The sequence below is a fragment of the Somniosus microcephalus genome, chromosome 8 (genome assembly GCF_052327205.1).
Source record: "Somniosus microcephalus isolate GS21.2 chromosome 8, FLI_Smic_1.0, whole genome shotgun sequence".
In the NCBI taxonomy this organism is placed as follows: Eukaryota; Metazoa; Chordata; class Chondrichthyes; order Squaliformes; family Somniosidae; genus Somniosus; species Somniosus microcephalus.
In genome coordinates this window covers 21,984,898-22,010,462 of record NC_140994.1, presented here as the reverse complement: position 1 = coordinate 22,010,462, position 25,565 = coordinate 21,984,898, and the positions used below count along the sequence as shown (strand labels likewise).

The 25,565-nt window shown below is 45.0% G+C and overlaps 1 protein-coding gene across 7 annotated transcripts in view; it reads left to right on the top strand.

Moving 5' to 3' along the window:
- Positions 1-25,565, top strand: part of xpnpep1 (X-prolyl aminopeptidase (aminopeptidase P) 1, soluble) — a 112,766-nt gene that overhangs the window by 77,373 nt on the left and 9,828 nt on the right. For 5 of the 7 annotated variants that reach the window (XM_085994327.1, XM_085994325.1, XM_085994323.1 and 2 more), the window contains exons 11-18: positions 1,111-1,161; positions 2,653-2,711; positions 5,788-5,865; positions 7,514-7,585; positions 10,097-10,157; positions 13,297-13,366; positions 19,147-19,320; positions 22,409-22,485. In XM_085994327.1, the coding sequence (XP_085850453.1) occupies positions 1,111-1,161; positions 2,653-2,711; positions 5,788-5,865; positions 7,514-7,585; positions 10,097-10,157; positions 13,297-13,366; positions 19,147-19,320; positions 22,409-22,485 (642 nt within the window). The remainder of the gene's footprint in view (positions 1-1,110; positions 1,162-2,652; positions 2,712-5,787; positions 5,866-7,513; positions 7,586-10,096; positions 10,158-13,296; positions 13,367-19,146; positions 19,321-22,408; positions 22,486-25,565) is intronic. The other 2 variants (XR_015079186.1, XR_015079187.1) reach the window with 2 other exon arrangements.

Sequence of the window (25,565 nt, the reverse complement as noted above, 5' to 3'; positions counted from 1 at the left end):
CAACTTGACACTTTGCCCTGGATCCCATGGGCTTTTAATTTTGTGACCAGTCTGCCATGTGGAACCTTATCAAAAGCCTTGCTAAAGTCCATATACACTACATCAATCGCACTACCCTCATCTACTCTCCTTGTTACCTCCTCAAAAAATTCAATCAAGTTTGTCAGACACGACCTTCCCTTAACAAATCCGTGCTGACTATCCTTGATTAACCCGTGTCTTTCTAAATGAAGATTTATTCTGTCCTTCAGAATTCTTTCCAATAATTTTCCCACCACCGAGGTTAGGCTGACTGGCCTGTAATTACTCGGCCTATCCTTTTCTCCCTTTTTAAACAAGGGTACCACATTAGCAGTCCTCCTGTCCTCCGGCACCACACCTGAAGCCAGAGAGATTTGAAAAATGATGGTCAGGGCCTCTGCTATTTTCCTCTTTTGCTTCGCTTAACAGCCTGGGATACATTTCATCCGGGCCTGGGGATTTATCCACTTTTAAAACTGCTAAACCGCTTAATACTTCCTCTCTCACTGTTTATTTCATCTAATATTTCACACTCCTCCCCCCTGATAGCAATGTCTGCTTCACCCCTCTCCTCTTCTACCTTAACTCCACCTTCCCGCACTATCCCCATATCCCTTGATTCCCAATCAGTTCCTGGAATTTCCTCCCTTACAGCACTGTGGGAGCACCTTCACCTCACGGACTGCAGCGGCAGCTCACCACCACATGCTCGCGGGCAATTGGGGGTGGGCAATAAATGCTGGTTTTGCCAGCGACGCCCACATCCCGTGAATGAATTTTTAAAAAAGTTGTGACGCTTTCAGATGTTTCTTAAAAACCCTTCTATTTGTGGAGCTTTTAGCTTTTTCTCTGCACTGTAAAACACTTTAAGACATTTTTCTTACATGAGAATTTCTATAGTTGTTACCTGTTTCAGGGTCAGGTTGTGGCCACGGGAGACGACGTGTTGGGTTTCACTCAGACAGGGATCTACAGGTGTTGCCCTACCTTGTCTAGTTAAATAAATCTTTTTTAAAAGAAGTAATGAGAAGCAAGCTAGCACAGAAGAAATTGTTGGGAATAAACTTTTTTTTTGTTTCTAAATGCTAGATTAAAGATGCTGTGGCTCTCTGCGAGCTGTTTGCCTGGCTTGAGAAGGAGGTAAGAACTTTCTCATTGTACATATCGGCACCAGTGTTACTTGTGGAATCAGTCCCCGGGGTCTTCCACATTCTTGGTGCAGGGGCTCTGCTGAGTGACCATCACAAGGCACTATGGCCTAGAAATTCATTATAGCCACTTTTGGGGCGGTAAAGTTGGGCGGCCGCTAAAGTTTGTGCCTGGTGCAAATTCGAGGCCACATCGCCGATATTCATTAGCTTCGCCCTAAGAGTTTGCTCGAGCGCTAAAACTGGCGATGCACGGCTCTCTTTAGGCGCTAAGCCGGTGGCCCGGGCGCTAACACCGGAAGGTGGGCGCAGGGCAGGTGCGGCGAGCTGCTGATTGACGGCAGACACTCTGGCTCCGGTGAGCTCTTAAAGGGGGAGGGTGGATTTGTTTTTTTGAAAGGCCGAGACTGCTGTATTTGTGTTGTTGGGGAGGGCTTCTCTCCATCAGTTTGTTATGTGGTACCGGACCGCCACCACCACCACCACCACCACGTGTTGCACAACGGCTGCCGTGTCTGCTGCAGGAGTGCCCTTTAATTTGCGCGATCTGTGCGCGCAGCTGAGCGCGCACAAAGACTTTGCGCCGGCGCTAAATGTCTACTGAAGTTGGGGCGAGGCGCAGATCGCGCTGCGCCCGGTCGCTCGAGATCTGCTCCTCCTAAGGCGTTAACGGCTGGCGCAGCCAACTGAATTTCTAGGCCTATGGCTACTGTAATAAAAACAGAAAATGCTGGAAATATTCAGCGGGTCAGGCAGCATCTGTGGAGAGACAAACAGAGTTAGCATTTCAGGTCAGTGACCTTTCGTCAGAACTCTGACATCATAGACCTGAAACCCGGCGCAGACACGATGGGCCGAGCGGCCTCTTTCTGTGCCGTAAACTTCTACGTTTCTATGAACCGTTAACTCTGTTTCTCTCTCCACGGATGCTGCCTGTTCTACTGGGTATTTCCAGCATTTTCTGTTTTTATTTCAGACTTCCAGCAGCCGCAGTGTTTTGCTTCTGACTATGTATACTGTACCATGTATACTAAACCGTGTATAGCATATACAGGAAACTCTCGATTTACCGTAACCTAAATAACCGGAAATTTCTGTTAACCGGCAAAATTCAGGAGTAGGTTCAGGTAAGTTTTACTTCATATTAGTGGCCGTTCCTGGATTTGTGGCTGTGTAACTGGGGTTCCTGCACCTGTGCAACAGGGACGCCTGGGTCTGTGGCCGTGTATGGGGCTCTCGTACCTTAGTAAGTATACCTCTCTGTAATCCGGACTTTTTGATAAACTGGCACCACGCCGGTCCCGTTGGTGCCGGATAAAAAAGAGTTTCCTGTACTATGAATGTAATTTATATCAACGTGCTGTAACTACTGAATAATTGTAGTAAAATCATCACTTAGACTGAGATTCACTCATTTGCAATTTAATTTTTTGTAGCACTTCTACTGCTTTCTGATGTATCCACTAAAATTGTAATGTTGCAGGTTCCAAAAGGCAACGTAACTGAACTAGATGCTTCAGACAAAGCAGCTGAATTCCGCAGGTAAGGCCTAATGCTGCAACCTGTGTGACGTAAGTTGATCTCTGTGAGTGAATTATTTTGCGGAAGCCCAAATTCCATCTGTTCCTGTTTCACTCGTTTAAGAACATTCGTGAAAGGTTTTCTTAAGGTTGTGATTTCGTAGTCTGTACCCCGATTGCTAATTTTAAGTGTTTGGATTAAATAATGGAATGTGATCTCGAAACTCCAGTGAGAATGTTGGAATAAAACAAAAATTTGATTTATGTTGAAATAAAAACCAAAACAAAATTTCAAGTCACCAAAAAAAAAACAGGTTTTCTAATTGTTAACAGAACGTGATTCTCAAGATGCCAGTAAATAATCTTGCAATCTCCGGTAATTAAAATTTAATTTGACTTAATCGGTCATCGTTAATCAGTGGCCCTGGTTAATTAACCAGTGTATATATCAAAGATCTCTAAACTATATGGCTCTTCACCCCTGCAACTTCAGGCAACTCAGATCTATTTGCTGATTTGTCATGTTTGCATTTTGTGAGCCTGGAGGTTTGGAAAGGGTTGTTCTCCGTGCTTTTGTCATGTTAAATCAGAATACCAAGCTGTGATTGCGTCAGCAACTTGAGATATATGCAAACCAATGAGGTTAAACTCTATAAGTGAGGATCCATGGTATGCACCTTCGTGGCCAATGAAGACCAGAAAATTGGGCCCTCTGTTATTAAAGAATAAAGACTTGCATTTATATAGCGCCTTTCATGCCCTCAGGACGTCCCAAAGCGCTTTACAGACAATGAAGTACATTTGAAGTATAGTCACTGTTGTAATGTAGGAAATGTGCCGCCAATCTGCGCACAGCAAGCTCCCACAAACAGCAATGTGATGATGACCAGATAATCTGTTTTTTTAGTGATGTTGGTTGAGGGATAAATATTATACAGGACACCGGGGATAACTGCTCTTCTTCAAAATAGTGCAATGGGATATTTTACATCCTCCTATTATTATCCTGCTGTAAGCTCTTCCCTTCCCCCAGTTCCCTCTCCTCTCCCCTCATGCTGAGATCCGATTTCACCGATGCCCAGCTACCCACTGGTACTGTGCCCATGTGCCCATTTTCCATATGTTGGCCTACCTGGGGAGTATCAGCACCTGAGCCGCCTTAAGCTCATTGGTGCTAAATATCCTACTCGTTAATATGAATATAGGGAGCTAGTTGGCAGTAAGATTCATAGTGTATATTTCAGTGGTTCTGGTGATATCATAGGAACAGGAGTAAGCAATTTAGCCCCTCGAGCCTGTTCTGCCATTCAATGAGCTCATGGCTGATCTGTGACCTAACTCCATGTACCCGCCTTTGGCCCATATCCCTTAAGATCTTTGGTTAACAAAAATCTATCAATCTCAAATTTAAATGGAACAATTGACCCAGCATCGATTGGTGTTTGTGGAAGAGCGTTCCAAACTTCTACCACCCTTGGCGTGTAGAAGTGTTTCCTAACTTCACTCCTGAAAGGTCTGGCTCTAATTTTTAGACCATGCTCCCCCTAGTCCTCGATTCCCCAACCAGCGGAAATAGTTTCTCTCTATCTACCCCAGTAGTTCCCCATAATATCTTGAAAACTTCGATCAAGTCAGCCCGTAACCTTGTAAACTCTAGGGAATACAACCCTAGTTTGTGTAAATCCCTAACCTGCAGTGTGAAATCAGTGAGCTTTATGAAGCTTCTGCAAGAATGAGATTGAATTTTGGCCATTTGTCGTTTACAATCTCTATACAGGAAACTCTCGTTTAAATGGCACATAAATATCCGGAATTCTCTATTAACCGGCAAAATTCTCACTCTGAAAACAACACCTCAATAACCGGCAATGTTGCCGAGTCCGAGTCTCCCGCGGTGGCCAAGTTAGTCAATGGGGGTAGTTCTCCAAACTGCCACTACTCGGCTTCTTGGCGCTGTCGGAAGTCGGAACACCTCAATACTCCTGTAACAGGAGTCTGACTCTCCCGCGCTGCCGGTAGTCTCTTCTGATCTGCCATTTTACAGGGGTACTGTGTGTCTCCCACGCTGCTGGTAGTCATTGCATTGCCCTCAACTGGCAGTACTGTACTTAATCAAGCATCTTCCACCATCCATTTAACACAACATACTGTATACTGCACATTTCTTGATTTATTTATTTTTCTTTGTTAAAAATAGCCTCGGCAGATAGCCCCCTCCGTCATCCGGAATTTTTGATCAACTGGCAACACGCCGGTCCCGTCGGTGCCGGACACCAAAGAGTTTCCTGTATTACCTGATGGCGCTGCAATGCAAAGTGCTGAGGAACGATAGGACATAGGTTTCCAAATCCCACCCCCCCCCCCCACCCCCCATTCCCCACATGGGAGTAGGATTGTCTCTGGGCACTTGAGTATCGCAAAATCGTAATCTTGTTCTTCGCGATGTTGTTACACACAAAGGAACGCTTACCCCATTGGGAGTTAAGGATATTAGTTGAGTAGGGGGTTAAGTGCAGCAAAGAAGGGAATATTGAAGAGAGAGTTGCATGGGGCGATCTTGAGCTCCTTCATGCGCTGAATTATAAAGCTACATGGGTGGAAGTCTGGTGGCAGGCCAGCTGTCTGCTGCCTTTCAAGATAAGTGTATAGTCCAGCAAGATTAGCATGAAATATATCCTGCATGAAACGTCGGATCACACTTTCCATCTATAATCTACTAATTTGAAGCTGGGTTTTTTTTTGCACCAAAAAAATGTAATTATTCAATAATTTGAACTAAGCAATGGAAATAACATAGCAAAGTTTTTTATTAGTGCTAACATGTTGAATTGATCAGATGCTTTGAATTAAGTGGAATTGACGGTATTCCTGTTTTAATCAGCGTATATTTTCTTCATGAATAAAGCACACCCATCTGGGTTTGGAGCAGCTATTGGAATTGTGAAATTGGATAGTTGAATAAAATACAAGATCGATATTAAAAGGTGGTAAATTATACAGAGAACATTTTGCAATGTATTTGGTATTGAGTTCTGTAGTTAAAGAATGGATTTCAACATATAAACAGTTTTTTTAACCTCTTTATTAATGTTTTACAGTCAGCAAGAGAAATTTGTCGACTTGAGTTTTTCCACCATCTCCAGCACAGGTCCAAACAGTGCAATAATTCACTACAGGTAACAAATGCATCGATTGAGCTGTTGCGATGTTGCATTAATGCTGAAAGGTAAAAATGTTTAAAACCGGAGGGTTCTGTTTTAGGGTCTATTGAAACATTCTTTCTAAAGGCAGATGCTTAACAGAGTCCTAAGGGTATGTATGAATGATGAATAAAATAGTTCATATTTCTTTGTTTAAGAAAAAGACCGGCAACGAATGTTGATAGCAAAAATAATGGAATAAAATAATATTGAAAGGGCGATGATAGATATGGATCTGTGCTTTAGCACATTTTCAGATTGGCTTGCTGTTTTAGCCCTATGGTTGTTGCCATGGAAACCTTGAACAATTGATCAGATAGTGAGCAAGCGTGGTTTTTACCTCCCCTCACCGTACGTATGGTAATATAATTTATCAATACAGAAACTGTCTTGCTTTAAAAATGAAAATGTTGCTGTAGTTGTATAACAAAATAGATGGCTCATTCCTTCAGTGATTTAAACCAGAAATTAAAAGGTGCTCTGTCGACTCTTATCGATAGGCGCTTTGTCACAGATGTGATGCTTTCTCCGAATATAGGATAACAGGATCGCATTCAGCTGAGGGTTCAGTTGATACTCGACAATAAGTTGTTCTCTGTTTTATGACCTTTCTTAGAGTCCGTCTGGGTCCTTTATTGGTGTACAATGCTATGAATTGGAAGGTTTTGGGTTAGGTTGTCGGTGTCAGTTAGGGCTGATGTTATGTAGGCAAGTACAACAGCCAATTTTCACACAGCAAATTACCGCCAACAATAAATAAGATGAAAGACCAGATCATCTGTATTTTTTTTGCTGGTAAGTGTTTGGGAGTGGAATATTAGCCTGGGCACTGGGAGAACTCCCTGTTCTTCTCAATAGTGCAGTGGGATCTTTTATGTCCACCTGAACTGCTGGAGGGGTTCGACGTCTCAATCTAAAAGTTGACAACTTGGTAGTGTTTTGCTGTCACTCCGAGCAGATTGTTCTGGACTTTAGAGAAAGAAGTCTTTCCCCTTTGGTTCCCTGCTCTCCTGAAGACGAACTCTTCCAAGGATGCAGTTCATGGGTGTTGGCATTCTGCCGGTGGCTCACGTGGCCATTGTTCATGTGTGAATGTCAGCAGGCAATTTGACAATGTAGTGCATCACATCTGGTCCTTATCCCATGCCCCCCATAATATCTACACACGAATAGCAATCAAGATTGGGAACTGCGACTCATTTTTATTTTTGCCCCCTCGAGCACAGAGGTGTTGCTGCTAATTATAACACTCCGATTGAGATCAGTAAATTCAACACAGAGTTGGGATCAAAGGTGCGGCTTTCTGGGTCTGTGGGGCTCAGTATCACACAACGTGCTGTGCTTACCAACTCAGCCATGTGCTGCACTTCCTACTGCATCATTATCACATTTCTAAACAAACAATTTTCAGTAGCTGAGAGTTAGGTAAGGGCATTAAGGGATATGGAATAAAGGCGGGTAAATGGAATTAAGATACGGATCAGCCATGATCTAATTGAATGGCAGAACAGGCTCGAGGGTTTGACTGGACGACTCCTGTTCCTATGGCAGGGAAATTCTGTATGCAGCGTACATAACAACATACAAGATTATTTAAATTTCAAACTTGTTTTGTTACTTTCAGGCCCACCCCGAATACAAACAGAACTTTATCAATGAGTGAAATCTACCTTTTGGATTCTGGTGCCCAGTACAGGTAAGACATCGTATTAAATTAACTTGCATAAAGGCTGCCTTTTTTTTTTTAAAAAGCAAAAATTATTTGGGGGTGTGATCTATATGCAAGTTAATAGTTATTTCCACGGGGAAAAGCGAGAAAGACTTGCATTTCTATCGCACCTTATCATGTCATTAAGAAACATCTCCAAGTGCTTCACACAAATAACTTTTGAAATGCACGGTTCGGCAGACAAGTCCAATTGTGCACAGCAAGATCCCACAAATATCAAAGCGACGACTGACCAGTTAATCTGTTTCGGTTGAGGGAGGAATATTGGCCAGGACACCAAGAGAACTCCCTGCTTGTCTTCAAATGGTGTCATGGGATATTTAACACCCACCTGTACAGGCAGATGATGCCTTGATTGGAAGACTCATCTGAAAGATGACGTCTACGATCATGGATCACCCCCTTCTTACTGTACGGACGTAATATCTTGGGTTTTTGGCTAAAGTCCTTGAGTGAGATTTGAACCCGTGGATTTCGATTCAGAGGTGAGAGTGCTTCCAATTGACGGTGTAGAATTGGAGCTGGAAACTGAAGAAATCCGGTAGGGCGGATGCCCATATTTACCATGAGGTGGGTTGTCGTCTCATGCCGCCTTTAGGTGGGCCTCCTTTGGTTGACTATAGTCCATAATGTCAACGTGTCTGGATCCTTTTGATCGGTGGAATTGTAGACCCATGGAAATATGGATCTACAATCCTGCCATTGGGGTGAGGGAGGTAATTTTAACACTGTACATTTAGGCGAAGGCTCCTCGTTGTTTAGTGATTGTGGGGCTCCATATAACGGGTGCATTCAGTGAAAACAACTTAACCACTTTGAATGTGAAAGCAGGAGAATTGCACACGGATGATGTCAGCTTCACTACTTGGGTGTACTCTATTGACATGCAAAAGTTCAACACAAGAGAATTACCAACCTTAAATGCAGTCTCCTTCACTCTTTGAAAGAGGTTTCAGCCTCTGCATACAAGCATTCTTGCCGATCCCTCACTTCTCTTCTGATCGGACATGCTGGGGGGAGCCATTTTATTCTTTTTTGATATTTAGCACTCTTGATGTTGTCTGGGGCTTTCCCGTTGTTGCCTCCTATGAAAGAAATAAAGACAGGATCCAGAATGTGGTTTTCATGAACAGTGATAATGCCCCGAGGTGTTTCAGTCCCGTGGCATGATGACGATCCGTGTATGCAGTCTGAACGTTTGGTAGCGCTCTCGCCTCTGAGTCAGAAGGTCGTGGGTTTAAGCCCCACTCCAGAGACTTGAGCGCATAATCTAGTCCTGAGGGAGTGCTGCACTGTCAGAGGTGCTGTCTTTTGGATGAGATGTTAAACCGAGTCCCCATCTGCCCTCTAAGATGGACGTAAAAGATCCCATGGCATTATTTCGAAGAAGAGCAGGGGAGTTATCCCCGGTGTTCTAGTCAACATTTATCCTTCAACCAACATCATTAAAACAGATTATCTGGTCATTTTCACATTGCCGTTTGTGGGAGCTTGCTGTGCGCAAATTGGCTGCCACGTTTCCTACATTACAACAGTGACTGCACTTCAAAAGTACTCCATTGGCTGTAAAGCACTTTGGGGGAAAAATTCAGTTGGTTTGCGCCTCCTGTTAGCGTCTTAAGAGGGCACGAATGGGGCGCAAAGCAACTAGCGCCCAGGCGCGGCGATGTTTGCGCCGCTCACGAAATTAACTAGACATTTTGCGGCGGCGCTAAACACTACTGCCACGATCTCCAGCGCCGGCAGATTGTGACGTCAGTCGAGTGCGCAACGCCCCGTTAGTGCCCCAGACCGGATATTGAGCGGTGCCCCCTGCCTTACTGCCTGCCGCTAGCAACGACAGGTTGAGGGGAGCGTTATGCTGTCAGAAAGGGACGAGGGGAGCGCTATTTAAAGGCGACCGCTTCCTGCCTTTTTTTGTCGGTGACATTTTTACACCACGCATTCTGAGAGAGAGACTCCTGGAGAGATTCAATGCTGTGTGAAGGGGTTTTGGGTACTGAGCAGCACTTTGCAGGTTCATTTTGATTTGCCCTTCCTTGCTTCGCCAGCGCTCTAAGGTAGCGCCTCGCTCCTCGGCCTTTGTGCCTTAAGACAGGTGTGAAGCGCCTGATTTGGCGCCCCAATCGCCTCCAGGGGCGATAAAAGCCAAGTTTGCTGTCGGAGGCGATAATTAGCGCCAGGTGCTAAACTTTGCGCACGGCCGATAATGGCGCCCCAAATGGGGCGATACTGAATTTTTCCCCCTTTGTGTCTTCCTGAGGTTGTGAAATATTTATAAATGATATAAGTGCCAGCTTGTTCGTTCATTCTTTAAAAGAATTTGGAGATCAGTTATCTAATACTGTGGGATCTTGCAGCTTTAATGCAGCCACCTTTAATTGTAAATCCAAGTGAAGCATTTGGTTCTCTGTTTCATGATGTGTAGATGGCCAGTTCTGCATAAAAGTAAAAGCCTGCTGTTTGTGCTTCAACTAGGGATGGAACGACAGATGTCACACGCACAGTACATTTTGGTACTCCCACTGAGTATGAGAAGGTATGTTGTCCTCTTTGTGAGCACCAATCTAGCATTGACCAGTTAATTGTGCAAAAAGTTGCTAAAGATACCAGAACTGCGAGGTTATACTTATCAGGAAAGGATGAACAGGCTGTGGGTCTCTTTTCTCTTGAAAAGAGAAGGCTGAGGGGTGACCGAATAGAGAACTTTAAAATTATGAAAGGTTTTGATAGAGTGGACACAGGCCGGAATTTTCTGGTGGAAGGCGGGTGGGCTCCAATGCGGTCGGGAGGCCGGGTTTCCCGCAGGCACTGCCGACTTTAACGGCAGGGCCTGATTTGCATGTGAGGCCTCGATTTCCCGCCCGCAGAAAGCCAGATTGAGAGGCTGGCTGGCTGCGGGCAGGTAAGCCTGCGGCCGGACGGAGCGTGGGGGGAGAGTTTGCGTGAGGGCCGGGCAAAGCATCGAGGGGGTGTGGGGGGGTTGCGGAGAGACAACCGGGGATCGGGGCCGGGGAAGCATCGGGGTGGGTGGGGGGAGAGACAACCGGGGATTGGAGCCGGGAGAGGGAACCGGAAATGGGGCAAGGGGAAGCATCTGGGGGTGGGGGTTGCCTAGGGAGGTGATCGGAGGCCTCGTGAGGGGGTCTCCGATTGCAGGGGGGTAGGTTTGGTAGGAACCCTGGATCCAGGAGGTAGGTATGAAGCCATTTACCTCCTGGATCCAGCAGTTCCCGCCTCGCTTTAACTGCAACTTTTCACAAATTGTGTGAAACCCGTCCACATGCAGTTAAAAACAAAATGGAGGTTAAAAAAGAGGCTTCTAGCCTCATTATAGTATTTAAATTGATGTACTGCCCCCTGAGAGCAGGTTGGTCGCCTGCCACCCCCCCCCCCGTCCCTCCTCCGTTAAAACCGGAAGTGGGCGGGTTGGAGGCGGGATCAGGTCGAGAATCCCATTTTTAACAATTTAACTGCCCCCACACTCCAAACCCACCTTTTTTTTTAGCTTAAAATTCCAGCCACAGAGAGTGTGTTTCCACTTGTGGGGTAGAGCATAACTAGAGGCCATCAATAGAAGATAGTCACCAAGAAATCCAATAGGGAATTCAGAAGAGACTTCTTTACCCAGAGAGTGGTGAGAATGTGGAACTCGCTGCCACAGGGAGTGGTTGAGGCGAATAATGCAGACGCGTTTAAGGGGAGGCCAGATAAGCATATGAGGGAGAAGGGAATAGAGGGTTATGCTGATAGAGTTAGATGAAGAAGGATGGGAGAAGGCGTGAGGGGAGCATAAACTGGTTGGGCCGAATGTCCTGTTTCTGTGCTGTATACTCTTTGTAATTCTGTGTAAAGTTATTTTTAACCTCAATTAAGTGATATTGCGTCTGTCCTCTGCAAGACATTCCCCATGCCTTGACATTAAGGATAGTTCCGAATTAGTTTTATCCTTTTTTTGGGCACTGTGAGTAAGTAGCCTTTTCTTTGGAGAGCATCAGGGTCGAAGGTTTCTTTACTAACAGCAGCGACCTGGTTAACAAGCGACTCATTCGCATGCGTGGATCTCTACTAGTGAGTCAGCTGGTTTTTGCAAAGGTTTATCAGAGCTTGCACAGGTTTACATCCGTGATTAGGTGACTGAAGTGAGGGGATTGTGACAGATTGCCACAAGTACGTGTCCTCAATGGCAAGAGTGAAGATTGCTTAGTTTATCACTGTCTAGGTTAGACATCGCTTTGAAATCACTCCTTGGTCTCTGGTGTTTATAAATACCTCCTGGAGGTCCGCACGGTTTAGTTTTTGACCAGTTTTTGTGACCATCAGTGTCAACCCTGGTGATGCTTGGAAAGCCGAATGGAGTTCACAGGAAGTCACAAACAAACACCTCGTGAAAGGCCCGACGCGGAAGATCTCTGGCTTCGAACTGCCACGAAGCTTATGAGAAACCTTAAACTGCATCTTTTTGTTCTATTCATTTATGGGATGTGGGCGTCACTGGCAAGGCCAGCATTTATTGCCCATTCCTAATTGCCCTCGAGAAGCTGGTGATGAGCTGCCTTCTTGAACCGCTGCAGTCCGTGTGGTGAAGGTACTCCCACAGTGCTGTTAGTGAGGGAGTTCCAGGATTTTGATCCAGCGATGATGGAGGATCGGCGATATACTTCCAAGTCAGGATGGCGTGTGACTTGGAGGGGAACTTGGAGGTGGTGGTGTTCCAATGTGCATGCTGCCCTTGTCCTTCTAGGTGGAAGAGGTCACGGGTTTGGGAGGTGCTGCCGAAGAAGCCTTGGCAAGTTGCTGCAGTGCATCTTGTAGATGGTACACACTGCAGCCACGGTACGCCGGGGGTGGAGGGAGTGAATGTTTAAGGTGGTGGATGGGGTGCCAATCAAGCGGGCTGCTTTGTCCTGCATGATGTCGAGCTTCTTGAGTGTTGTTGGAGCTGCACTCACCCAGGCAACTGCACAAACCATGGCAGATGCAGATACTTGATGCACAAATGGTGAATAAAAAACTCTCCAGTCTGTGACTGGTCACCTAGAACAGACCACGGAACATATAACGACTCAGTGCCTGATTCCCAAATACGAAGGAGGCATCACAGCGACACACTCCGCTACTCCTGGCGTAATTATCTGGCTTAACTGAGATGAGGAATTTCTTCACCCAGAGAGTGGTGAACCTGTGGAATTCTTTACCACAAAAGGCAGTTGAGGCCAATTCATTAAATATATTCAAGAAGGAATTAGATATGTTTCTTAAGGCTAAAGGGATATGGAGAGAAGGCAGGGACAGGGTGCTGAATTTGGATGATCAGCCATGATCTCATTAAATGGCGGAGCAGGCTCGAGGGGCCGAATGGCCTACTCCTGCTCCTATCTTCTATGTTTCTATGTAACCACTGAAATGTAAAATTATAGCTGTTGCTCTACATCTACATCAGCCGTATGAAATATATATAGTGTCCTGAGAGGATCAATAATTATCATTGCAACAGTTTTGTGGATACATAACGCATGGCTGATTAAGGTTTATTCTGTATCCAGTATGTTATATGGTCAAATTCATGTGATTATTTCTTAAAAAGTAAAACTTTCAGAACTTCACGCCAACAATGAAATACATTTGCGGTGAGATATATTTTATCTGCTCTTATACGTGCCCTCTGTTGTCCTCAGGAGTGCTTCACTTATGTGTTGAAGGGACATATCTGTCTGGGTTCGGCAGTTTTCCCAAGTGGTACCAAAGGTAAGATAGTTTGGTGATAGTTTTTCAATAAGGTCATGGCTGATCTTAGACTTCAACTCAGTGTCAGCCAGAGGCTCAGTGGGTAGCACCCTCACTTCTGAGTCAGAAGGTTGTGGGTTCAAGTCCCACTCCAGAGACTTGAGCACAAAAATCTAGGCTGACACTCCAGTGCAGTGCTGAGGGGGCGCTGCACTGTCGGAGGTGCCGTCTTTCAGATGAGACGTTAAACCGAGGCCCGTCTGCTCTCTCAGGAGGTTGTAAAAGATCCAGGTGTCCAATATTTATCCCTCATAGTGGTTAGCACTGTTGCCTCACAGCGCCAGGGACCCGGGTTCGAATCTGGCCTCGGGTGACTGTCTGTGTGGAGTTTGCACATTCTCCCTGTGTTTGCGTGGGTTTTCTCCGGGTGCTCCGGTTTCCTCCCACAGTCCAAAGATGTGCGGGTTAGGTTGATTGGCTATGATAAATTGACCCTTAGTGTTAGGGGGATTAAATACGTGGGGTTACGGGGATAGCGTGGGATATGTGTTGGTGTAGGGGTTACGGGGATCGGGTGGGATATGTGTCGGTGCAGGCTCGATGGGCCGAAATGGCCTCTATCTGCACTGTGGGGTTTCTGTGATAACAAAAACAGATTATCTAGTCATTATCACGTTGCTGTTTGTGGGAGCTTGCTGAGCGCAAATTGGCTGCCGCGTTTCCTACATTCCAACAGTGACTACACTTCAAAAAGTACTTCATTGGTTGTAAAGCGCTTTGGGACATCCGGTGGTTGTGAAAGGCGCTATATAAATGCAAGTCTTTTTTTAAAATTCTACTTTCCCGCCCAATCCCATATCCCTTGATTACCTTAGAATCCAAAAATCTGTCTATCTCAGCCTTGAATATACTCAACGGCTCAGCATCCACAGCCCTCTGGGGTAGAGAATTCCAAAGATTGACAACCCTCTGAGTGAAGAAATTCCTCCTCATCTCAGTCTTAAATGGCTGATCCCTTATCCTGAGACTCTGCCCCTTGGTTCTAGACTCTCCAGCCAGGGGAAACAATCTCTCAGCAACTACCCTGTCAATCCCCCTCAGAATGTTATATGTTTCAATGAGATCACCTTTCATTGAGCCTATACTCCAGAGAGTATAGGCCCAATCTACTCAATCGCTCCTCATAGGACAACCCTCTCATCCTAGGAATCAATCTAGTGAACTTTCATTGCACCACATCTAAGGCAAATATGTCCATTCTTAGATAAGGAGAACAAACGATACACAGTTCTCCAGGTGTGGTCTCATCAAAGCCCTGCATATTGTAGCAAGACTTCCTGACTCTTATACTCCAACCCCCTTGTAATGAAGGCCAACATGCCATTTGCCTTCCTAATTGCTTGCTGTACCTACATGCTAACTCTCTGGGGTAGATTTTCCCAAACCTGTCGGGAAGAAGGCGGGACTTCCCCTTTCGGGTTTTTGACCCGCCTACTTCGACGTCCGGCCAATCCGCGCGATTTTCCCTTGATTGACCTTGTTGAGCCTGCCCAGCGGGCTCAGCAGGCCAATTAAGGGCCACCCAGCAGCAGGTGATGTCCAGACTGATATTTCATCTGTCAAGAGTCAGCGTTTCACAGCTGTTTGAAGCTGTGAAACACTGACACTCTGAGTTCTAACATGAGTCCTTCTGCACAGACCCAGTTAGAACTCTTACCGGCACTCAAAGCTGAAGGCTGTCACTTTTGACAGATTGCAGCCGTTCAGCTTTAAGTGCCGGCTGAGTGATGCGCTCCCGACGGCTACAGGAAGAAAGGCTGCTAAGGTAAGTACAGGTAAGTAAAAGTTCTTTACACACTTTAGACACACCAAACACACTTACCTTTGCACTCATGCACCCATCACTCACCTGAGCACCGACATCACGACCCCTCCAACTCCTTCAACCCGACGGCCCGCCTGCTCTAACCTGGCGTGGTTTGGAACCGTCGGGAAACCCACACGAAACCCCTCAAAATAGGGATTAGGCTAAAAACTGCCTGGTTTTGGGCGGGATGGTGTCGGGACCCCCAAATTCGTGATTTTTCCACCCCCCCCCCCCACACGCCTGAAACCCCGCCTGACGGTTCCACAAAAATCTAGCCCTCTGTGTTTCCTGTACTAGGACACCTAAATCTCTCTGAACACCAACATTTAATAGTTTCTCACCATTTAAAAAATATTCTGTTTTCCTATTCTTCCTACCAAAGTGAATAACCTCACATTTCTCCATATTATACTCCATCTGCCATCTTATTGCCCACTCACTTAACCTGTCTATATCCCTTTGCAGGCTCTTTGTGCCCTTCTCACAGCTTACTTTCCTACCTAGCATTGTATCGTCAGCAAACTTAGATACATTACACTCGGTCCTTTCTGATCCTTGCGGCACCCCACTAGTTACAGCTTGCCAACCTGAAAATGACCTGTTTATCCCTACTCTCTGTTTTCTGTCCGTTAACCAATCCTCTATCCATGCTAGTATATTACCCCCAACCCCATGAGCCCTTATGTTGCTTAACAACCTTTTATGTGACACCTTATTGAATGCCTTATGGAAATCCAAATATACGACATCCACTGGTTCCCCTTTAACTTCCGTTTGCTACCTTCCAATCCTCTGGGACCGTTCCAGAATTGAGGTAAATTTGGAAGATCACAACCAATGCATCTATTATCTCTGCAGCCACCTCTTTTAGAACCCTAGGATGTAGGCCATCAGGTCCAGGGATTTGCCGGCTTTTATTCCCATTAGTTTCTCAAGTACATTTTCTCCACTTATATTAATTACTTTAAGTTCTTCACTCTCATTAGCCCCTTGGTTCCGCACTATTTTTGATATGCTTTTTATGTCTTCTACTGTGAAGACAGATACAAAATATTTGTTTAAAGTCTCTGCCATTTCCTTGTTTCCTAATATAATTTCTCCTGTCTCGGCCTCTAAGGGACCAACGCTTACTTTTGCTACTCTCTTCCTTTTTACATACTTGTAGAAGCTCTTACAATCTGTTTTTATATTTCTTGCTAGTTTACTCTCATTCTATTTTCTCCCTTTTTATCAATTTTTTGGTCATCCTTTGCTGGTTTCTAAAGCTCTCCCAATCCTCAGGCTTACTACTATTCTTTGCAACGTTATAAGCCTCTACTTTTAATCTAATCCTACCCTTAACTTCTTTAGTTAGCCACGGACGGATCACTTTTCCCGCGGAGTTTTTATTTCTATTTTATTAGGGTAGTGGATGATGACAGGGTTTGTGTAGAGACTCATTCAAATGCGTTCACTAGTACTGGAATTCTATTTTAAAAGTTATTCACCACCTGATGAGTAGGAGTGTTTTTTTTTAAACGAAACCAAGAAATTGGTGAACCTTTAAAAATCTATCGACATAACTGAGCAAGCAGTGGGATTTTAACTTGAATTTGCTTGAACTAAGCTTTTGCTCATCAAACACTGTTGTTCAGATTTAAACGCTGGAAATAGATATTCTTAAAAAAAAAATTTAACGCCTGAACTGAGGATTAACGCAATGGGGTAGTGAAGTCGATAGATTATAAAAATTCAGGTGCAGCTGGGAGGCAATATACTATTATTACTGGCACTAGAGGAGTTGCAAAACATTTTTACAAGGATGATAACAGAACTAAAAGGTTATAGCTATCAGGAAAGACTGAGCAGGCTGGGGCTCTTTAGAAAAGCGAAGGCTGAGTGGTGACCTAATAAAGGTCTTCAAAATTACAAATGGAATGAATCGATTAGACGAAGAGAAGATGTTTCCACTTGTGGGGGGAGTCCAAGACTAGGGGTCATAAATATAAGATTGTCATTAATACATCCAATAAGGAATTCAGGAGAACTTTCTTTACCCAGAGTGGTTAGAATGTGGAACTCGCTACCACAGGGAGTAGCTGAGGCGAATAGCATAAATGCATTTAAGGGAAAGCTAGATAAACACACGAGGGAGCAAGGAATAGAAGGATATGCTGATAGGGTGAGATGAAGTAAGGTGGGAGAAGGCTCGTGTGGAGTTTCAACACCGGCATAGGCCCGTTGGGCCAAATGGCCTGTTTCTGTGCTGTAAATTCTATGTAATCCTGTGTACTTTACGATGGGGAGATTTTTTTTCATCTTGGCTGAGGGTGGAAAGTGCAACAGCAACTTAGATTTATAAAGCACCTTTAACGTAGAAAAATGTTCCAGGTAGCTTCACGGGGAGAAAAAGAGCCAATACCCAGTCTTTGTGAGAGATTTAGAAGGGGTGATCCAAAGCTTGGTCTAAGAGATATGTTTTGAGAAAGAGCTTTTACCTTGTGAGTGGCTAGTTTGTAAGTGGAACATTTCCACCTGTGATTTTAACCAGTTCCTCCTCCCATTGTCCATAAGAACGTTTTATTAATCAATCTTAAAATGAATTTTAGCTGTAGTTCTTTGCCTGTGGAGCTGAGTGTATATTGCTGTAGTGCATTGGAGCACTGGACTGGAGGTGTTACACCAGCAGTGTCATAAATCATGCCATTCATGTAGAAATGACTTATGAAATATACTGGGCGGCCTGCTGGTGGCGCTGTCCAGGGAGAGTGTAAATACTCGGGCACGGGCCCAGCTTGCTCAGGGACATTTTGTAAACAGGAACTAGTGAAGGATAACTAGACTTCCATGTTGTGAAACACTTGATTAAAGCCTTGTTTAATACTCTGACCAAGTGCCTAGTAGTTTTCTTACGTCACACAGTGCATTTCACCCTAGCTCCAAATCTAGCTTGGATCAGATGCAAATTGTCTCACTCTGCCTATGTTCATGCCATCTCCAGTCCGTGCAGGTGCAGAGCTTAAAAACTGCCTCAGTCTTCTCCACACTAGGGCTTCAGCACATGAACTGGGACGACATAGTGGGGAGACTAGAGAAGGTGGGATTGTTCTCCGAAGGTTAAAGGGAGATTTCGCCTCTTCCTCTTAGGCAGTCCCTCGGAACCGAGGATGACTTGCTTCCACACTAAAAATGAGTTCTCAGGTGACTGATGAGTCCAATGCGGGACCTACAGTCTCTGTCACAGGTGGGGCAGACGGTGGTTGAAGGGGCGGGTGGGTGGGGTGCTTGGGTTGACGTGCGCTCCTTGCGCTGCCTGCGCTTGGCTTCCGCTTGCTCCCAGCGAAGAGACTCGAGGCGTTCGGCGCCTTCCCGGATGCTTCTCCTCCACTTTGTGCGGTCTTGGGCCAGGGATTCCCAGGTGTCGGTGGGGATGTTGCATTTTTTCAAGGAGGCTTTGAGGGTGTCCTTGAAGCGTTTTCTCTGCCCACCTGGGGCTCTCTTGCCGTGTCGGAGCTCCAAGTAGAGCACTTGTTTTGGGAGTCTCGTATCAGGCATGCGGACGATGTGGCCCGTCCATCGGAGCTGATTGAGCGTGGTCAAAGCTTCAATGCTGGGGATGTTGGCCTGAACGAGAACACTGATGTTGGTGCGCCTATCCTGCCAATGGATTTGCAGGATCTTGCGAAAGGGGGATTTAATAGACGTTCAAAATCATGAAGGATTTTGATAGAGTAAAATGTCCCATTTACTTAATAGAGCTCCACAGTTGTATATTCGCCTGGTTCGAATCCTGCGGCATCTCAGCGGTGCTTTGTGATGAAGCCCTGAAAAAAGCCAGCACCCCACAGATTTCCTTGCTTGGGGGGGTGGGCATGGGCGGCGGGGTCTTTTGACAGATTTGGGGGTATATATGACACCGCAGTATGTTCACTTCTGCTATGCTCCTTCCTGCCAGGGCACCTCCTCGACTCTTTTGCAAGAGCCACCCTTTGGGATCATGGTTTGGATTACCTCCACGGCACGGGACATGGGGTTGGGTCTTTCCTGAACGTCCACGAAGGGCCTTGCAGTATTAGTTACAAAACGTTCGCCGATGAGCCTCTTGAAGCTGGAATGATTCTGAGTGACGGTGAGTAAAGGTGACATACGAGTTGAATAGTGGTGCAGCTGGTCAACGGGCGAGAACTCGGTGGGTGGGGAACGGACGGCTGTGTTCCAGATTGAGACAAGTCCACAGGGCCCGACAGTGGGGATATGTAACCTGTTCGGCAATGTCCTTGAAAACTGCTTCCTTTTGCAAGTAAACACAAAGCTGCTCGGGTTGTCCAGAAGCCACCATCAACCATGTGCTATTTGTCATACGTGCCACGGGCAGTGGATATGCCATCTGCGTGTACAGTATGTGTTGTACTGCGACACTGAATTATATTTACAAATAAAATCTTCTCCTTCTTAGGCAGTCCCTCGGAACCGAGGATGACTTGCTTCCACATTAAAAATGAGTTTGCAGGTGACTGATTAGTCCAATGCGGGAATAAATAAAAGAAAGCAGCAAAAGCCTGCGAACAATTGCAGTACCGTTTTCCTGTCACCAGATGTCAATATTATCACACTCTTTGAATTGTCTATTACAGATTATTCATGAAGTATGATGACATCTAGGGTGTGAAATTCCTCCTGTCAATAGCTTTACTGAAAAAAGCCTCCATGAGTTTTTAAAAAATGGGAATTCCCAGCAGAAGGAATTTTGTTTCCTCTCCTTTCCCCCTCCCTTCTTCCATGAATAAACAAGAAGGAAACTTTTTCATCAGCAAAATGGTAAAACATTTTGAGACGCAGCTCTGGCTGACTCTTCAACCAGTTCAGTATTTGACCGAACTGTCAGCAGTGGAGGGGTGAAAGGGAGGTCTTCTGCCTCAATCAGGAGTTGAGTGATCCAGCACATTGGCATGAATTATTTCATAGTAGCATTAGTGCTGCAGAGGAGTCAGTGACATTACACGTTACTACAGATTTATGTTGGGGACCATATACAGCAGGATTTAATCTTACTGTAAACAACTGTTCATTTAAATAATGAGCTCCTATTTTTGCAAAGCTTGTTTTCTACCACTAAAGGACACTAGAGATTTAAGCATCGCATTAACTTGAAGAGCTGAAATGCTTCTAATTAGTTTAATGTAAACATGCACTTCTGGTGGCTATTTTTAATATTAGTCACATTCTTAACGTTACTGTTGTTTGATCCAGCTGGATTCCAGGATATTTCTGAGTGTGTCCTTTCCAACAATCTCCCTCGCCCAACGCCACTCGGATTAATCTGTTCATTTATCTCGTCGTCAGCCGTGGCTCAGTGGGTAGCACTCTCTCCTCTGACCCAGAAGGTTGTGGGTTCAAGTCCCACTCCAGAGACTTGCAGCACAAAAATCTAGGCTGACACTCCAGTGCAGTGCTGAGGGAGTGCTGCACTGTCGGAGGTGCCGTCTTTCGGATGGGACATTAAACCGAGGGCCCCGTCTTAAGATGGATGTAAAAGATCCCATGGGCACTATTTCGAAGAAGAGCAGGGAGTTAACCCCCGGTGCCCTGGACAATATTCACCCCTCAATCAACATCACTTAAAAAAAACAGATTATCTGGTCATTATCACATTGCTGTTTGTGGGAGCTTGCTGTGTGCAAATTGGCTGCCACGTTTCCTACATTACCACAGTGACTGCACTTCAGAAGTACTTAATTGGCTGTAAAGTGCTTTGGGACATTGTGAAAGGCGCTATATAAATGCAAGTCTTTCTTTCGCTGCTGTTTTGTGGGGCTTTGGTGCGGTCAAAATGCCTGCCACATTTTCCTACATAACAGCAGTCCATTGCACTTTTGAAGTAATTGTTACACGTTTAGCGCTTCGCGCTGCCACTGAGAGAAGTGGTTAATGTAAGTCTTTGTGACTTTTCCTGTTTTAGCTCTGGCACATTGCCAGATAATAGCAAAACAGTCACGTCTGCCACTGCACAAGGTGTGCGACAAATTCACCTACAGATTAAATAAGCAATATAGACAGCAGCACAATAACCAAATTGGCAACTCTCGACAAGCTTCAAAACTTATCCGCATTAATGATCCTTAAAAGGAATAGATACTTTCATATCTCGTTAGAAGGAACAGTGAAGTTAATACATATGAGGAGACATTAAATGAAATATATTGCTTTGCACACAAGATGAAGTGTCACATTTTCCATTGACTTGCTTTGTCATTTGTATCTTTGATGCTTTCCCCCCATCACTTCCTTGCTCTCTGTCGGTCACGTGGAGACTGTTGGGATCTGCACCCAAGCGCCGTTCTGAAATAGTCACTAGAGGCGCACTAGAGCAGCCCTGGGGTTAATCTTCTAATTCATTTATATTCTCTCCCGTTCCCTCTGTTTATTCTTAGCTTTGGCTTTCTACCTCTTCCTTCAGCCAGGTTATCCAGGACATTCTAGCCTGCAGCTTCTATCAGAGGGACCCTGACTTGCCCTTGGTGAGGGGGGGGGTGTGGGGGTAGCACGAGCCTTGCTAGCCGTTCCTGCTCTCGGAGATGCGGTACAATCTCTCCTCTGCTAGACTGGCTGAGAGTTAGTGAAATTGAAATTGTTGCCGGGGGGGGGGGGGGGGGCTGCGGAATCACGTTCAACTGTATTTGAGTCCAAGACCAGCTCAAGCTCTTGGAGACTCAGTCACGGATTTCTGGTATTCAGCGTCAATAAGATATTCTACTCTACGACATTACACAATTTTACAAATTAATAGTACTTTGCAAAGTGATGTATTAAAGTACCAAAGACTTCAGAGAAAATTGAAAACAAATGGAGGTGAACTGTTAATGCAGTAGTCATCAAAACATCCCTTCCAAGTTTGTTGCATTTCATTCCGTTTCCCAGCTAGACACCACTGATTGCTTAATTATACAAGCAATAATGATTAAAATGCATGTTACGGAAAGGAATCCTATTATGGGAAGGAATGCTTCGAAAAGACCATAATGTATAACTCAGTATGACCTAAAAGAAACTGATTTGTTTCATTGTTATCGAAGCTAATAGTGAGAAAATGAGACACCGCATTAAAACTGAATTAACAAGACTCCTTTTGCTCTTCATGCAATAATGGCCATCTGACATAACTAATGGATACAGTGTTTTGATATCTGTAGGACATTAACTCTCTCTCATTTTTCTAGAGCCTGGCTTTTATGAGGATGGTAGTTTTGGAATACGGATTGAAAGTATTATGCTTGTAGTTCCTGCACAAACCAAGGTAAATTATCAGCATCGGGTGTTTCCTTCTCATTTTGAACGATTCACCTTTTTAAATGTGGACTCTGATTGGACTCTGCTGGGTGTTGCCCAAGTCCGTTTAATCTGCTTCGTGGCACCTGTCTTGTAAAAAAAAAAGCTTGGAATTTGGTCACATCACCGTCCGGTATGAAGATGTTGGGGAAATGGAACTTCTTGCTCTGTCGGACGCAGGGCTCACATCAGGCAATGCTTGTTCAGCTGTAGCGTGCGTCACATGCAGGTCACCTCGCATTGTTTACAAATTCCCATTTTCCGCGGCTGCCCATCTACAGGAAACTCTCTTTTAACTGACATCTAAATAACTGGAAACTTCTGTTAACCGTCAAAATTCAGGAGTAGGTTCAGATAAGTTTTACTTCATATTAGTGGCAGTTCTTGGATCTGTGGCTGTGTAACTGGGGTTCATTCACTTGTTGCTAAGCAACAGGGACGCTTGGTCTGTGGCCGGAGTTCCTGCACATGTTGCTAAGCAACAGCGAAGCCTGGATTTGTTGCTGTGTACGGAGCTCTCGTACCTTTTAAACTATATCTCTCTGTAATCCGGACTTTTTGATAAACCGGCACCACACCGGTCCCGTTGGTGCCGGATAAAGAGTTTCCTGTATATGGCCTCTTTTGAAATAGATGGCTTAATTAATGCAAGAATGATGACTGGTTTAGTGCCATGGATTTCATTGTGCAGGAAATAGGCCTAAAGGCTGCCCAACCTTTCTCTTGGGAGTGTTAAGAGAGCCTTTCGTCCATTGGTGCGGACTGAATTCAAACTCCGATCCGAGCAGTGCAAAAACAGTGTTCTAGGGCAGGGGTTCTCGACCTTTTTGCTTCTGAGACCCGTGTTACAAAAATTCCACAGACGCCCCTGTAACACAACACAAGAATTTTTTTCTGTATAAAAATTAGTTATACAATTAAACCTATATATTTTAGTTTTACTTGATGTGAAACTGGTTGCTGGTGCTTAAGTTGAGACTGACTCTGAGGTTGGTAGAGTTCTGCTTAAGTTGCTAGCCTGTCACCGAGGTTAGTAGAGTTCTGCTTAAGTTGCTAGCCTGTCGCCGAGGTTAGTCGACTATCACTAAGCTTGGTAAAGTGTCACTGGAGCTGATAGAGTGCTGATCAGACCGACGGTATTGTGGGCCGTACCAGCTCTTGCCTCTCCTCTTGTCCGTTACTAACGAGCCGAGCGGAGCGCGCCCGCCGAGACTGGACGCCGTCTCCTTGACACAACGGCAGATCGATGACCATGAGCCTCTGGGGCCAAACGGCGGTTTCCGGTTCCTCGCGTCCTGTGCGGGAACCGGGGACTAAAGTGATTCTTGCTTTGGCTACTTACTGGGGAGGCCAGTGGGCCGCTGAAAACATGTCCTATAGGCCAGGGGTTCTCAACCAGGGGTCTGCGGCCTCTTTGAAACCTTCTCGCAGACCCCCCCCTGCGGTTGAGAACCCCTGTCTAGGGCACTGAATCTCCCAGCCTCTTCAAACAAAACTATGGATGCACTGCACTTGACAAGAATGACAGAAAGCTCCTTCTTCAGTCTGTCTCTTACAAACAAATTACATTGCGATCTTTTGTTACTAGGTTCTACAATATCCTAATTAAATATTTCTACCTGCCTAATTAGACCTATTATAGCTGTTGCTAAACCAGATGTTATCATCTCGCTGAAGGTCTATGATAAATTACCTGGACAGCCACATATGCCTGAGTATAGAAGCTGACACACTGTGCCGTACCGAATACTGTTAACTCTGATAAGATATTGCCGCTTCCATAATCTAGCTTTGCTGCCACAGACCAGTATTTTACGTTTGAACAAAAATCCCTAAGGATGGCATGAACCTATATTAAACAATGGCCCGGATTTTGCGGTAGAAATAACGGTGAGGCTCTCCGCACTCACCATTATTAAAGAGTAAATCGGACAGCAACCTCCGGCGACTGCACACGCGCAGCTAAATGCGGAAATCTGGAAGTTTCTGTCCGAGTTGCCCTGCTGCTCCAGAAGCTTCACTGTACCGCTGTCTCACCGAAAGACTCGGCGTTGAAGTGCTGAGTCTCATTCCTTCAGCTTTTAATTATTGTTGGAGATTTTTTTTTTACTTAAATTTTGTTTTACTTTTTCTTCCTGTCTCTTTTTTATCTCTCGCTTAATCCCAACTTTCTTTCCCTCTCATTATTTCGCTTTCTGTACATGGTTTGGCATTGAATTAAGTATTCTTAACTGACACTTCCTGGTTCAAGCTTTGCGTGCCTCTGAAAGGATTCTTCAATCTGATTGGTTAAGGAGGTGCGCAGTTGCTTGCCCTGTTTGCACAGGTCCCCAGATCCCCTGTAGAGAGTGCTGCGCCAGAACGATTATCTAATCACAGCAAGCTCCAGTGCAAAATCCCATAGGAAGTCTGTGGGCAAGAGTAAGCGTAATGAACATCTGGTGCCGTTCAATCGCCACTGACTGTAAAATCCGGCCCAATAACTTTTCACAACTGTGCAGCATTCTCTGAAGGAATCGGAGATGCAGCGAAGTGCAAACCAACATGAATTCTGGTGAAAATATTAAATATCTGTGGTTATGAACAAGAAGAACCTATAGAGAAATTCAGAGTGTCAGTGTTGTATTGAGTGTTTGTGAGGTCTGAGATGAAAAGGGTTAAGGTGGCCTGGTCTCATTAGCTGGTATAGTCTCATGAATTACTTGAGGTTGTCTATCTTTCAGTAATTTGACTCCTTTGATTGTATCCACTTTATTTTTCCAACCACTTATCATTGTATTTTACGTAGCAGTGTAAGTACTGCCACACAATGCCCTTTATATTTTCTGTACTGGGTGTAGGGCAAGCAATTCATTCAAGTCTCTGTATTTTGAAAATACTTTATAAGGGTCACAAGGTATGCTTCTGGAGACACTGATAAGGCAGGATGGTGGGATTGAGGTCTATCAGAAAAAGGATGGCTTTGGTGGGCGAAGTGACCTTTTTCTGTTCTTAAGAAAAAAACCTTATTTTTAAAGTATATGTTTCAAGGCTTTTTAGCAAATATTA